Source organism: Panthera pardus, unplaced genomic scaffold (genome assembly GCF_024362965.1).
Source record: "Panthera pardus isolate Hobbes unplaced genomic scaffold, ASM2436296v1 HiC_scaffold_10, whole genome shotgun sequence".
Classification (NCBI taxonomy): Eukaryota; Metazoa; Chordata; class Mammalia; order Carnivora; family Felidae; genus Panthera; species Panthera pardus.
The window spans coordinates 102,514,260-102,528,777 of record NW_026526655.1 but is presented as its reverse complement, the minus strand read 5'-3'; the positions used below and the strand labels follow the sequence as shown (position 1 = coordinate 102,528,777).

At 44.4% G+C, this 14,518-nt stretch overlaps 1 protein-coding gene across 8 annotated transcripts in view; it reads right to left on the bottom strand.

Annotated features, from left to right (window-relative positions):
• The window catches only part of CFAP221 (cilia and flagella associated protein 221), a 104,489-nt gene that overhangs the window by 24,630 nt on the left and 65,341 nt on the right, over positions 1-14,518 (bottom strand). For 6 of the 8 annotated variants that reach the window (XM_053909670.1, XM_053909647.1, XM_053909651.1 and 3 more), the window contains 6 exons: positions 13,244-13,342; positions 10,919-11,024; positions 7,775-7,908; positions 5,323-5,403; positions 4,556-4,663; positions 4,119-4,253 (listed from right to left, as the gene is read on the bottom strand). In XM_053909670.1, coding sequence (XP_053765645.1) covers positions 4,119-4,253; positions 4,556-4,663; positions 5,323-5,403; positions 7,775-7,908; positions 10,919-11,024; positions 13,244-13,342 — 663 coding nt within the window. The remainder of the gene's footprint in view (positions 1-4,118; positions 4,254-4,555; positions 4,664-5,322; positions 5,404-7,774; positions 7,909-10,918; positions 11,025-13,243; positions 13,343-14,518) is intronic. The other 2 variants (XM_053909662.1, XM_053909673.1) reach the window with 2 other exon arrangements.

The following is a 14,518-nucleotide window of genomic DNA, read 5'->3' as shown; positions in this document are numbered from 1 at the left end:
TAGCTGATTTTTGTGTCTTGATCTTATATCCTGCAATTTTGGTAAATTTACTTATTGGTTGTATCAGATTTTTGGATAGATTCAATTGTATGTTTTGAATAGACAATAATTTTGTTTCTGAATACAGATAGTTTTGCTTTTTCCTGTCAAATATAGAGGACTTTTATTTCTTTTTTCTTGACTTGTTACACTGGCTATAGTTACAATCTTAATAGAATTAGTAAGAGCAGACATCCTTGCCTTATTCCTGATCTTAGGGGGAAAGGATTCAATCATTTACCATTCAGTATTGTGCTAGCTCCAGGTTGGATTTTTTTTTTTTTAATGTTTATTTATTTATTTTGAGAGATAGAAAGAGCATGAGTGGGGGAGAAGAGAGAGAGGAAGAGACGATCACAAGCAGGCTCTGTACTGTCAGCACAAAGCCTGATGCATGGCTCGAATTCGTGAGCCATGAGATCATGGCCAGAGCAGAAATCAAGAGGTGGATGCTTAGCTGCCTGAACCACCCAGGTGCCCCTCCAGGTGTTTATCTGTCCGTCACTTACTGAGACTATCAGGAATGACAGACTGCTCCTCTGTACCTATAGAGATGCTCATGTTGTTTTTCTTTTTTAGTCTGTTAAAATGGTGAAGTACCCTGAGTTTTGAACATTAAACTAATTTTGTGTTTCTTGCATAAGCCCCTATTTGCTCATGATACATTATTCTTTTTGTATGATGAATACGATTTGTTAAAATTTTATTTGCTTGTATTTTATTTGCATGTATTTATTTATTTGCATCTATGCTCATGAAGGATATTTGTTGATCCTTTTCCTGTAATGTCTCTGTCTAGCTTTGGCATTAGAGTAATACTGACTTCTAGAATGAGTTGAGAAGTAATCTCCTCTTCCCTTTTCTGGAAGAGTTTTTGTGGATTTGGTATCATTTCTTCCTTAAAAGGATTGCTGAATTCTGCAGTGAAGGCATCTGTACCTACAGTTTTCTTTGTGGGAAAGCTTTTAATCACCAATTCAATTTTTAAAATAGATACAGAGCTAGCAGAGTTATCTACCTCTTCTTGAATAAGATTTAATATTTTGTACCTTTTAAGGAATTTGTCCATTTAACTTGTTGAACTTACTGGCATGAAGTTTTTCATAACATTAACTTATTATCTTTTTAATATCTATAGAATCTGTAGTGATGTCACTTCTCTCAGTCCTGATATTGATAATTTATGTCTTTTAACCATTTTTTCCCTAATCAGTTAGATTACAGGTTTATCCAGTTTACGGATCTTCTCAAAGAACTAGTTTTTCTCTATTGTTTTTCTTTTTTCTGTTTCACTGGTTTTCAATCTAATCTTTGTTATTTCTCTTCTCTGATTAGTTTGGATTTCATCTGCTCTTCTTTTTTGAATTTCTAAAAGAGTAGCTGAGGACATTAATTTAAGTCCCACCCTTACTTTCTAATGTAGGTGTACAGCATTATAAAATTCCCACAAATTTTTTTTGTTTTCATTTTCACTAAGTTAAAAATACTTTCCAATTTCTCTTTTGATTTCTTCCTTGGACTATAGACCATTTAAAATTCTTTTTAATGTTTATTTATTTTTGGGGGAGAGAGAGAGAGAGAGCGTGAGCAGGAGAGGGGCAGAGAGAGAGGGAGACACAGAATCTGAAGCAAGCTCCAGGCTCCGAACTGTCAGCATGGAGCCCAATGCGGGACTCGAACCCATGAACTGTGCGATCATGACCTGAGCAGAAGTCAGATGCTTAACTGACTGAGCCACTCAGGTGCCCCAATATAGGCTATTTTATAGTATTTAATTCAGCTTCCGAATTTTGAGGGGAGGTTTGTAGATATCTTTAGGCTCTTCTTTTCTGATTCAAGTTCTTCAAAACCAAAAAAAAATACTTCATATGATCGGAGTATTTTCAATTTTATTGAGACTTATTTTATGGTCCCAAATATGGTCTATCTTGGCAAACTTTCTGTATACACTTGAAGAGAATCTTCATTCTATTACTTTTGGGTAGAGTATTCTAGCAATGTCAATTAGGTGAAGTTGATTGATAGTGGTATTTAAATATTTTATACCCTTACTGATTTTCTGCTTACTTCTTCTATCAACTATTGACAGGGGGGTGGTATTGAAATCACCAACTATAATTGTGGATTTGTCTCTTTTTTCCTTTGCATTTCAATGGGTTTTTGTTTCATGTATTTTGAAGCTCTGGTTATTAGGTGGATAAATATTTAGAATTGTTGTGTCCCTCTGATGAACTGCCCCTAACCTTAGGTTCCTAACCTAAGGCATGCTCTTAGTATTTGTGGAATTAATGAGTTAATAAGTAACTACTGATATTTTCCAAGGAAGTATGAGTGTGACTATGGAAAATTCCGGTAACTCCTTTAGACCAATTTCCTGTCTTTTAGAACGGGGAGGGGGTGGTAATGGGTGAATCTGGGGGACAAAAGATTGAAGAGTGTTTTTCAAATCTTGCTGTGGGGAGCCCCACAGTTTTGCAGGGACATCTTCCTCAGGAGAGCCTTCTACCCCACTGCCATCCCAGCAAGTAAGTAGGATTCTAGGTCATTTTACCTATTGCCTTCTGATGTAAAATTTCAGCTGATGTGAGGACTGTAGTTCTAAATGAAGTTTGAAAATCTGTGAGTTAAACATCCTGTGAGTTTATCCCAGCTCCAAGATTCTAAGTCTCCAAGGAACACTCCTCTCAACCAATGTGGCTATGAAAAAATGCCCATAATGGCTAATGTAGGAAAGCAACACAGTTCGGAGGAAGAGCCCTGAGGCAAACAACCAGGAAATAGGCAGGTTTCTGTCCTACGTCTCCCACTAGCTGACTGAGAGACGTTTGGTGTTGAGTATCAGCATCTCTGCCCACCTTAGAGATGGAGATTCCCATTTGGAGATTCTCCAAAGAGACTTTCTCAAATAGTATCTAAGGTTGTTCTTGGTTGTATGTATGTGTGTGTCTGTCTTTAAAACATAAACCATAACTTGGGCGACTACTGTGGCATCTCACTGATGATCCCATCATTACATAGAACCTCATCAGATTTCCTGTCAGCGTTTCATTCACTCAGGACTTGGGTAGAAAGAAATATAAGGGTAGGAGAAGGGACCCCACGAGGGCAGATCAGCAGAAGTGGAGGCCTGGTGAGGGAGGAAAGTGCACCAAGTTTGGCAGGGAACTACGCAGGGACGCAGAGAAGGGGGTGTGGTCTTGTTGTTGGTCTCACATAGGCTTGGACTTAATTTGGAAGAAAATGGGGAGTCAGTGAAGAATGTGGAGCAGGACAGTAGCATGGTTAGGGTGTGCTTCAGGGAAGTTAATCAAGTGTGGCTACAGAAACAAAGTGGAACAGAAATCTGGGAGACAGAGGTAGAAGTATGGAAGGGATGCCCAAGGAAGAAATAAGGCATCCAGAGAGCTCTGAGTGATGAGGTTTGGGTTGATTTGACTTTCTCTTTCTGCTGTTTTTCTTTCTTTTTCTTTTTCTTTTTCTTTTTCTTTCTTTCTTTCTTTCTTTCTTTCTTTCTTTCTTTCTTTTCTTCTTCTTCTTCTTCTTCTTCTTCTTCTTCTTCTTCTTCTTCTTCTTCCTCTTCTTCTTCCTCTTTTTTTTGAGAGAGAGGGAGAGAGTGGGGAGACTGCAAGCAGGGGAGGGGCAGGGAGAGAGAGAATCTTAAGCAGGCTCCATGCCTAGCATAGAGTGCTGACTCGGGGCTCGATCTAACAACTGTGAGATAACAACCTGAGCTGAAAACAAGAGTCAGATGCTTAACTGAGTGAGCCACCTACGTACCCTCTTCTTTTTTTTTTAACCATCCACATATATATATATATATTATATAATTATATGAAATTAGAAAAGACCATAAAGGTATTTTCATAAACATAAATAAATTCTGGAATTGCTAGAAGACAGGAACATTGACATTCTTCAAACAATAAATGCTGGCAATTGATTTCAAAGGTGAGATATCGCTTAACACTTGAAACTCCAAAGACAGAAAAATATTCCCAAGTAATGCTTCTGTTTTCTTACAGAGTAACTTTTGAAACAGAGGAACATAAAACCTGAGACTTCTGCCAGTTGTCACTTACAAAAATATAAAGCGGGTCATAATCTGGAGACCTGGCTAAGGCCTCAGGTGGTTTCATGCCCAAGACTGAGGTCTTGCCAGGGAGCTGAGTTGTGGCGTCCTGCTTGGGCAGAGTTATGATGGTAGTGGCTTCATCCTGTGAAGGGACCAAGCAGCGTGTTAGTCTTGACACCAGGACAAGAGCGGAAACATAAGAGCACTTCTTTTTATTTTTCATGTTTATTTATTTATTTTTGAGACAGAGAGTGAGAGCGCGCAAGGGTGCTAGTGGAGGAGGAGCAGAGAGAGAGAGAGACAGAGAGAATCCCAAGCCTGACTCAGGGCTCCATCTCATGAACCGTGAGATCGTGACCTGAGCCCAAATCAAAAGCTGATGCTCAACCAACGGAGACACCCAGGCCCCCCGAGAGAAATTCTTAAAGGTGGGGGTTGTGTTACCTCAGCCCCTTGCTTCAGGGTTCGAGCAAGCTTTTGAGGTCTGTAGCTCGTTGACGATCTCTGGACACAGAATGGCTGATACCCTTTAATTTTGTAAAGCTGAGGAACCTGAGGTCAAAGAAGACAACTGACTAAATGCTCTTAAAACGCCCGTTACCAATGAATGGGATCTCATTCTCAATAACAGCACTTCTGAGCTGCCCAACGGTAAAAGGAACATGAGTACCGGCTTGCAGCCATCACCTTATGCAGCCAAGCACTGGTTTGGCCCAGCACTGGGGGACATTAGCGTAAGTCCCAAGCCCTGTTCCAGGTCCCTGCTCTGGGTCCCAGGACACATGTGCATTTGCCATTACTCTTCTGTACCACAGGGCTTATCCGTAGAAATACACCGAACACTGGTTAACAAACCAGTGATTTAAAATACTTAGATTTTCGAAACCAGAAGTGGCTGTATACCTCAAGAAAGGCTGACTAACTTCTGTTCACTTCACCTTGTGCTTTTTCTTAAAGTTTATAATATATGTAGTTCGGATAGCTTCACGCACGCGATATATACCAGATATATACCATATATCCCCAGGGTAAAGAGAAACCACGGTATGTTACACCTCGCACATACCATCAAATGATAGCAGAAAAACACACACGGTATGCTCTAGTGTATCAACTATAAAAGAACAAAACCAGTAATGCAATTCAAATTCAAGAATATTTTGTACACTTCATAAGAAACCCATTAGCTAATCCCGTATGACAGGTCTGACCTGCAGATTGAAGAAAGAGTAACTCTGCTTGATTTGAATTTCCGAAGATTTAATTGGGACTGGTCCAAGGCCATCAGGAGCCTAAAACGTGGAAATTCAAAAGACAAGGGCACATAATCAACGCTGGGCGAAAGCGGCTACGCTTCTATTCCTCTACCTCCCATCACCTTTCCCGTGACCACAGTTGCTACCTGATGTGTGAGGCATGGAGGCAGTGCTGACCAACCTCCCCTCGTCTCATAGTGTCTGTGATCCTTCTTCCTTTCCTATTGTTGTGGGTGCTGCAATATGCCACCCAGAATCCCCTTCAGGCTTAACGGACTCAGTCCTCCTACTTCAAGGAGTCCTCTCGACAGAAACAACTCTCAGGGGTCAGCCCTCTTCAGGGTTGCTTTGGTTGAAGGGAGCTGCCTCCTTCAAGGTCCTGTGCCCCACCCAGGGAGGCCTGCCTACAACCTCAAGTTGAAACAAAGGTATAAATGCCGGGTGGCTTCACGCTGCCCCAGCTTCAGAGCCCCTCGCGAGTTCAGCTGAGGCCTCTGCCCAGGAGGGCGGTTCTCCTCTCTCTGTCCTATGCCAGCTCCCGCTGCTTCCCTTCCCCAGGGGCTGATCCCCAAAGCATTACCTTCCTGCATGCTGTCTGCCTCCGTCACCCAGAGAACCTGGAACACTGCCTGACATACTATGGACATTCGATAAATACTGTACTTCACCCAATCTGAGACACCATCATGAAATGAATCCGATGCAATGCTAACATGCCATCCATTATGAGACATTTCCCAATTTCAAAGATGGTAATAAAAAAGAATTGATGAGATAAAGTATCTATGGAATCAATTATACAATTCTTTATAAACTGGGGTGCTGAGCACTCTTTCATCAACCCTGAGCGGCAGAGAAGTCTTTGTAGGACTAAGATGCCAGATGGAATGTGTGAGATGGAAACTACTGAAAAATAATGAGATGCGCCCCACAGCACAGTGATCTCTTCATCCCTCTCACCCTTTGCACCCCACTAATTATTAAGTGTGCTTATTAATGCTTGAAAATCACCGATTTATTATTCCCTAGGAATTCTGTAGTCTGATCTTTTAGGTCATTTAATTATCTAATGCAGAAAACACATGGAATTTCTAAACTCAGTCCTGCAATTCTTGAGTAGATGAACCGGCAATGTGTAAAATACATCATAGGATGTGAATGGCAAGCTTATTCTTTAAAAGTAAAAAATTAGGGGTGCCTGGGTGGCTCAGTCAGCTGAGCATCTGACTTCGGCTCAGGTCATGATCTCGTGGTTCGTGAGTTCGAGCCCCGCATCGGGCTCTGTGCTGACAGCTCAGAGCCTGGAGCCTGCTTCGGATTCTCTGTCTCCCTCACTCTCTGCCTCTCCCCTGCTCACGCTCTGTCTCTCCTTCTCTCTCAAAAATAAATAAACATAAAAAACATTTAAATTTAAAAATAAATAAATAATTTGCCTGTGCACTTTCAACATCAATTTATTTAAAAAAATTTTTTTTTAATGTTTATTTTTGAGAGAGACAGGGTGTGAGCAGGGAGGGGCTGCAGGACAGGGAGACACAGAATCCGAAGCAGACTCCAGGCTCTGAGCTGTCAGCACAGAGCCCGACGTGGGGCTCAAACCCATGAATCATGAGATCATGACCTGGGCCGAAGTTGTCCGCTTAACCAACTGAGCCACCCAGGTGTCCCTCAGCATCAAATTAAAGATGCCTTTTATTGCTAAGGACATGAACTTAGGCTACATTTTATTACCGGCCATATGACCTTGTGTCTCAGTTTCCTCCTCCTCTGTAAAACAGTAAGCCTATCACATAGATTCGTTGAAGATTAAATGAACTGTTACAAGTGAGGCATTTCAGGCACTGCCTGATTCATGGTAAGTGCAATGTAAGAGTCAGCTATTATTTTTATTTTAATGCATCATCATGCCCATAAGGCAAGAAAATGAACTGTCGCACCTCTTTCCAGAGAGAGTGAGAGAGAAGGAGAGAGAGAGAGAGAGACAGAGAGAATTGAGAGTCTCATGGCTTAGAGTGTTAGATCCCAGGGCCACCCGTCCCTGGCTGCCCCATTGCCCATGCAGTGGGGCCCACCTCCCCAGGCCTGGCCTTCTCGGATTCTCCACCTGCCCTTCTGCTCTCAGGCCCGGTTCCCCGGGCTGTCCGGAGGGGTTCTTGCTGGCTTCCAGGCTGGAAACCACCCAGTGCAGATTACCAGGGAGCTCTGCACATGTGTGTTAGGGGCCGGGCAGGCGGCAGTAGATGATCCCTGGTTTCCCACTGGTCACAAGTCCCTGGGCACAGGTGTCCCCTGGGAGCTTCTCAAGGGGAGGTGAAGGGACAGAGACTGAGGTACGGCTTGCCTTGGTATCTGCCCAACAAGCATCTGCTCGAGCCCCGTCCCCACCCCACAGCCCGACAGCACCTACCAACTCGTTGGAGCTCTGAGGAGGACTGTAGGATGGGAAGGCGAAGGGCAGCACTTTCTTGGGTGAGACAAAGAACGAGCTGGAATAATCATCTCGACTGATCTGGGACAGGAGGTGTCTGGACGAATTCTTATCTGTGGGTGAAAAACAAAAGAGCACTTTGGGGGAGTTCTTGGGGTATTTTTACGTGAAACTACCATCTTCAGTTTCTTATTTGCCACCCACCAATTAGTGGATATGTGCTGCATGCCATTGTGGAAAAGAATAGAGGTCTGGGGCGCCTGGGTGGCTCAGTCAGTTAAGCATCCGACTTCTGCTCAGGTCATAATCTCACGGTTAATGAGTTCGAGCCCCACATCGGGCTCTGTGCTGACAGCTCAGAGCCTGGAGCCTGCTTCTGATTCTGTTTCCCTCTCTTTCCTCTCTGCCCCTCCCTTACTCTCACTCTGTCTCTCTTTCTCTCTTAAAAATAAACATTAAAAAATAAAAATTAAAAAAATTAAAAAAAAAGAAAAGAATAGAAGCCTATGCATACGGTCCCATTTGTAGTTTTCTTTAGTTCTTTATCTCACCCCTTTTCCAATTTTTAGAAATTTCATTTTTTTACCTCCAAAAAAAACTATAATTCCTAACGAAAGGACTGCTAATGAATACTCTTTGTCCTTGTCAGCAAAGAAAAAGATCATATTAAAAAAAGACATATGAAGGGGCGTTTGGGTGGCTCAGTTGCTTGAGCGTCCGACTTTGGCTCAGGTCATGATCTCACAGTTTGCGAGTTCGAGCCCTGAAATCTGGCTCTCTACTGTCATCGTAGAGCCCCCTTCAGATCCTCTGTCGCCCTCTCTCTCTGCTTCTCCCCCACTCATGTTCTCTCTCTCTCTTTCTCAAAAATATATAAACATTAAAAAAAAACTAAAAAAAAAAAACCATGAAGACATTTTACATGGGCCCATATATAATTAACAGGTAAACTTTACAATACTTTAAAAAAGGGGGTGTCTGGATGGCTCAGTTAGTTGAGTGTCCGACTTCGGTTCAGGTCATGATCTAATGGTTCACGAGTTTGGGCCCTGTTTCGGATTCTGCGTCTCCCTCTCTCTCTGCTCCTCCTCCACTGGAGTTCTTGTCTCTCTCTCTCTCAAGAATAAACATTTAAAAAAATTAAAAAACAAAACAAAACAATACTTGAAGAGTTCCTTTATTAGAAACATCAATATCAGACATCAAAATAATATAGGAGGGGAAAAAAGCATAATTAAAAAAAATGTTTTATTTATTTTTGAGAGAGAGAGAGAGAGCACATGCACACATGAGTGGGGAAGGGGCAAAGAAAGAGGGGGACAAAGGATCCCAAGCAGGCTCTGCACTGACAGCAGTGAGCCTGATGCGAGACTCAAACTCACAAACTGTGAGATCATGACCTGAGCCAAAGTCTGATGCCCAACTGACTGAGCCACCCAGGTGCCCCAAAAACATAATTTCTTTTTAAAGTTTATTTATGTATTTACTTGAGAGAGACAGACAACGCGAGTGGGGGAGGGACAGAGAGGGAGAGAGAGAATTTCAAGCAAGCTCTGCGATGTCAGAGCAGAGTCCGATGTGGGGCTCGAACTCATGAAACCCTGAGATCATGACCTGAGCCCAAACCAAGAGCTGGATGCTTAACTGACGCAGCCACCCGGGGGCCCCAGAAAAAAGCATAATTAAAGTGCAATAAAATGTTATGAAAAACAAAATACCCATCTGGATCTTGAAGGGGAGGAAGAACCAGGGCTTCTCCCTCCCTTGGGGCTGTGTGGGTCTCTCCCTGGCTCTGATTTGGGGGCCCTGCCTGCGACAAGTGATGGGATACTGCTGGGGACATGCCCAATGGTGAAGGTCTGGACAGGCTGCTTGTCCTCTGTAGGACTCCAAGCCTCACACCTGCTGCCCCCCAGACCACACCCTCCTGTGGTGAAGCCCAGCCCACTATTTTGTGATAAATGGCAAGTATTTTCTTCCTCTGATAATGGACTCAATAAACAGCACTGGATGAAGAAAAAAAAAAAGGATTAAAATGCGATAAAATATTTTGAAAAAAACACCTATCCAGATCTTGAAGGAGAGGAAGAACAAAGAGCCAGGCTCGGAGGCCTCAGGCTAGGGAGGGCGGGAAGGGTCTGGAAGGATAGGGGCCTGCCTGTGGGGCTGCAAACAAGCCGCAAATGGAGAAGACGGTGACACAGCTTTTGGACTCCCAGAAGCCACTGAGAGCGTGGCTCCAACAGCCCAGTCAACTCGGGTATCCAAGGACTGGAATGCCTTTAAGTAGCAAAGATGATATGAGATAAAAAGCTTTTTGTGCAAATGGTAGGTTGAGACAGCACCAGATGCAGCCACTCAGTCAGCAAGTAGGAATATGGACTACCCCGGTCTCTCTGATGACCCGACAGAACAGAGGGCACACAAAACAAGAGATCAAGCCATGCCCAGCCTTTGTGGACGTTACAACTTGACCCGATTGGTCGGACTTGCTAACTCTCAGTTGGGCATTTCAACCAAACCTGGTGGGGAAGTCTGATTCATGTCCTGGGTAGGCTGAAAGGTGGTCTCCTTAAAAGATGTGCACGTTCAGTTCCCCGGGGAGCTGTGACTCCATCACCTTACACGATAAAAGGGACTTTGCAGGTGTGATTGAGTTAAGGATCTTGAGATGCGGAGAGTGTCCTGAGTGATCCAGGTGGGCCCAATGTTGTCACAGGATCCATGTAAGAGGGAGGCAGAAGGGTCACAGTCAGAGGAGATGTCACGACTGAAGCAAGAGGTCAGAGTGGTATGAGGAAAGGGCCTCTGGAAGCTGGAAAGACCAGAACAGACTCTCGGCTGGAACCTCCAGAAGGAGCCAGCACCACTGACACCTTGATTTTAGACTGCTGACCTCCAGCAATGTGCGATAATACATTTATGTTTGTTTTCAGCCATTAAGTTTGTGTCACTTTGTTACGGTGGCCATAAAAAACAAAACAAAACAAAACAAAACAAAACCCTAATGGGTGTGATTTATGAAACTGTTTTACCTCTATGCAGCTAACCTCATTACACAGAAGAATCATGTTCAGAGAACTTATGGCCGAAGCATCGTTGCACCTGACAGCTGTGCTTTACCTGATGTTATTGTCTGTCTTCCTTGGCTGAGCTTTCTGATTATGGTCTCTCTGTCCATGTTATGAATAGCACTCAGCATAACGAGTAACCTCCGATGAACCATGATCTGGAGTGAGAAGGGACAGCTTCAGATTATTAAATTGGTACATGCTCATTTTGACGTACGAGTTAATTCATTTTCCCCAACCACGCTAAGGGCTGAGGCCTCGGCTCTAAGTCAGACTTCACAGGGAAAATGGCACGCTGCCCCAGGGACTTCAAGGTCTCGGCCATGTTGACTTGCCTGAACACAAACAAAGACCAAGTTGTCATCTGGCCTTGTCCCACCCAATTTATGAGCCCTGTTTTTCTATTTCCAGAGTGGAAAGAATGACTAGTCCCACATTCCTTCTTTTTAGTGTATCTGAATAATAATGCTCCCGCCGTGTTATTTTCAGAGTGGAGGGAGCAAATAAATAGACGATTGTGTGGGAACAGGGCTGTGGATTTTGGGCAATGCTAACTGTCTATCACTGTGCTTTGCACCCAGAGCACCTGCTACTGGAGGTTGAGTGCTACCTGTGCACAAAGCTGTGGCTGAAAGGACCATTCCTTCCATGATTAATACCCCTTTCCATCCTGTAAAGGACTCTATTTAACAAATAAATAGTACGACGTGCCAGTGCTGTGGCCGGTTCTGTTCAAGGTATTGCAGATACCATGAGATCAAACAATTGTCCTGCCTGCACAGAACTGATGTTCTAGGTGTGTGTGTGTGTGTGTGTGTGTGTGTGTGTGTGTGTGTGTTGGTGTGTGTGTGTGGGGGGGTGATAACAATAAACATTTAAATGAATCTACAGGATAAATACCATGAAGATGATAAAAGAGTAAATGCACAAGGGCATGACCGAGGGACTGGAAAGGGGGTTCGTCTGGCCACTGGTGCAAGAATAATTAAGCAAGACCTCCCTGAGGAGGTGAGGCTTGATCTCAGACTTGATGAGGAGGAGAGAATGAACTGGGAAGAGAATTCAGAGCAGAGGAACCAGCGAGTATGAAGATCCTGTTTCAGGAACAAAGGAGACCTATTTAAGGGACAGAGAGAAGTCCAGTGTGGCCTTGGCCTGGACAACAGTTGTGCACTTCATTCCGATTGCAATGGGAAGGCTCTGGAGGGTTTTACCAGGGGAGAGGTGTCGTCACCTTTAAGTTTTGGGAATGCTAGTCTGGCTGCCATGGGGGCACTGGACGCAGGGAGAGCTGTTGCCCTGGTCCAGGCAGGGGATGACGGGGCTGTGGCCGATCCAGGGAGATGGCAAGAAGTCATCAAACTGGGTGCATATTTGTACATTGAGCTGACAGTCTTGCTGAGGAGTGAGGGAAAGACTGAGCCATCACTTAGAGCAAAGTACATGACTACTGACAATACTTTTTCACACTGGAGGGCTCACCCCAGAAAGGCCGTGTGGTCCCGCTGCTGGGGAAGCCAGCCTGGCCAGTCTCACTGTTGTTTGCCCATTGTCAACACCTGTGCCCTCGTCCCTTGACAGTTTTGTGCTGCCTCTTTCCACCACTTTCTTCCCCACACTGGAGCATCTTGGGGCCACCTCTGTTCACACATGCAGAGCCCTACAGGGCCCTGGAGGTTGACGCACAGGTCACCCATCAGCGGGCTCTGCCTCTCTCCCCCTAGATTGTCATCAGTCCACACTGAAAACACTGCTCGAGGGGCACCTGGGTGGCTCAGTCGGTTGAGGGTTCGACTTCGGTTCAGGTCATGATCTCGCAATCTGTGGGTTCGAGCCCCGCGTCAGGCTCTGTGCTGACAGCTCGGAGCCTGGAGCCTGCTTCGGATTCTGTGTCTCCCTCTCTCTCTGACCCTCCCCCACTCACACTCTGTCTCTGTCTCTCTCTCTCCAAAATAAATAAACATTAAAAAAAAATGTCCAGAAGAGGTGAATCCATAGAGACAGAAACAGACCAGTGGTTGCCAGGGACTGGGGGATGGAGAGGGGCTCCTAATGGGAACCAGGTTTCTCTTTGAGGTGATAAAAAATGTTCTAAAATTAATTGTCGATTGCCAAATCGTACACCTGAAACTAATAAAACATTGTATTTCAGCTATACTTCAATAAACTTTTAAAAAAATGTTCTTGAGTTTGGATGGTGATGGCTGTACCACTCTGTAAATATATTAAAACCCACCAAACTGTCTACTTTACCAAGAGTGAGTTTTATGGTATGTGAATTATCCCTCAATAAAGCTGTTATAAAAAAATTCACTGCTTGATTTCCTTGTGCTGAGGGCTACACGAATTGAAATTTCCGTCTGGTGCTGGGACTCACCTTGCGGGCTGCTTGTTGAAACCGCCTTTGCGCCCTGAACCTGTTGACCCAAGTATTATTAATAAGTGGGTCAAAATTAGGATGCAATTCCTTGATTTTCTGTGAACACAGAACACAGGCACATCTTAGACTTAAAATTTAACTCCAGGCATGAGAATTTAATAAAAACGTTTATTTAACTCCAGGCATGAGCATTTAATAAAGACTTCGATCCCAAATCAAGTTATTATTTATTTGTTCTGCTACTGAATGAGCATTTATTCAGCACTTTAAGTGTATGTAGCAATAAAGAGACTTCTTGCAGGGGGTGGGGGCAGCAAATGTGGGATTTGCGATTTGGGTTTTAAGAAATTTACGGTCTAGGGGCGCCTGGGTGGCTCAGTCGGTTAAGCATCCGACTTCGGCTCGGGTCATGATCTCACAGTTGGTGAGTCTGAGCCCTACATTGGGCTCTGTGCTGACAGTTCAGAGCCTGGAGCCTGCTTCGGATTCTGTGTGTCTCTCTCTGTCTGTCTTCTGCTCACGATGTCTCTCAAAATAAATAAATGTTTGTTTTTTTTTTTAAAGGAAATTTTAGAGTCTAGAGAAGCTCAGGCAAATACATGCAACCCTGAAGAGGAAGAGACTTGCAGAGCAATCAGTCCCATGTGGTGGGTGCTGGCACTGCCACATTGAGAGGCACAGACTCTATGACCCCCCCCAACCCCCCCCACCCCAGTGCAGAAGGAGGAGTGCTCTGCTCAGCCCCGTCCTCAAGCACCACACAGTGCTTGCATGTCGTGGCACAGAGTGTGTAGACTGGGAGGAATGGGTGTCTGGGGGTGCACTGAGGCCAGCCAGAACCTCAGGCACTGTGGGTTCTTGAGCAGGGAAACGCTATGAAGAAAAAGGCATCAAACGTGAATCAGTCTCAGGGCATCTGGCTGCCTCAGTTGGCAGTGTGTGTGAGACTCCTGATCTCGGAGCTGTGGGCTCGAGCCCCAGGCTGGGTATAAAGATTACTTAGATAAACTTAAAAACAGTGAATCAGCCTCACACTGGCATATGCAGTGGGCTGCAGGGGGCAGGGAGGACGGGCAGATATATGAACGAACAATCTGTTGGAATAGTTGAGGGTAAGACACGAAGGCTTGAGCTCACGTGTGCTTTCGTGGAAGAGCTATGGGCAAGACTTTGTGGCCAGATTAAATGTAGGGAGAAGAAAAGAGGTAAGAAAATCCAGAGGTGGCAAACCCAGGAATAAAAATCGAGAATGATGGGGGTGGGGAACATTAA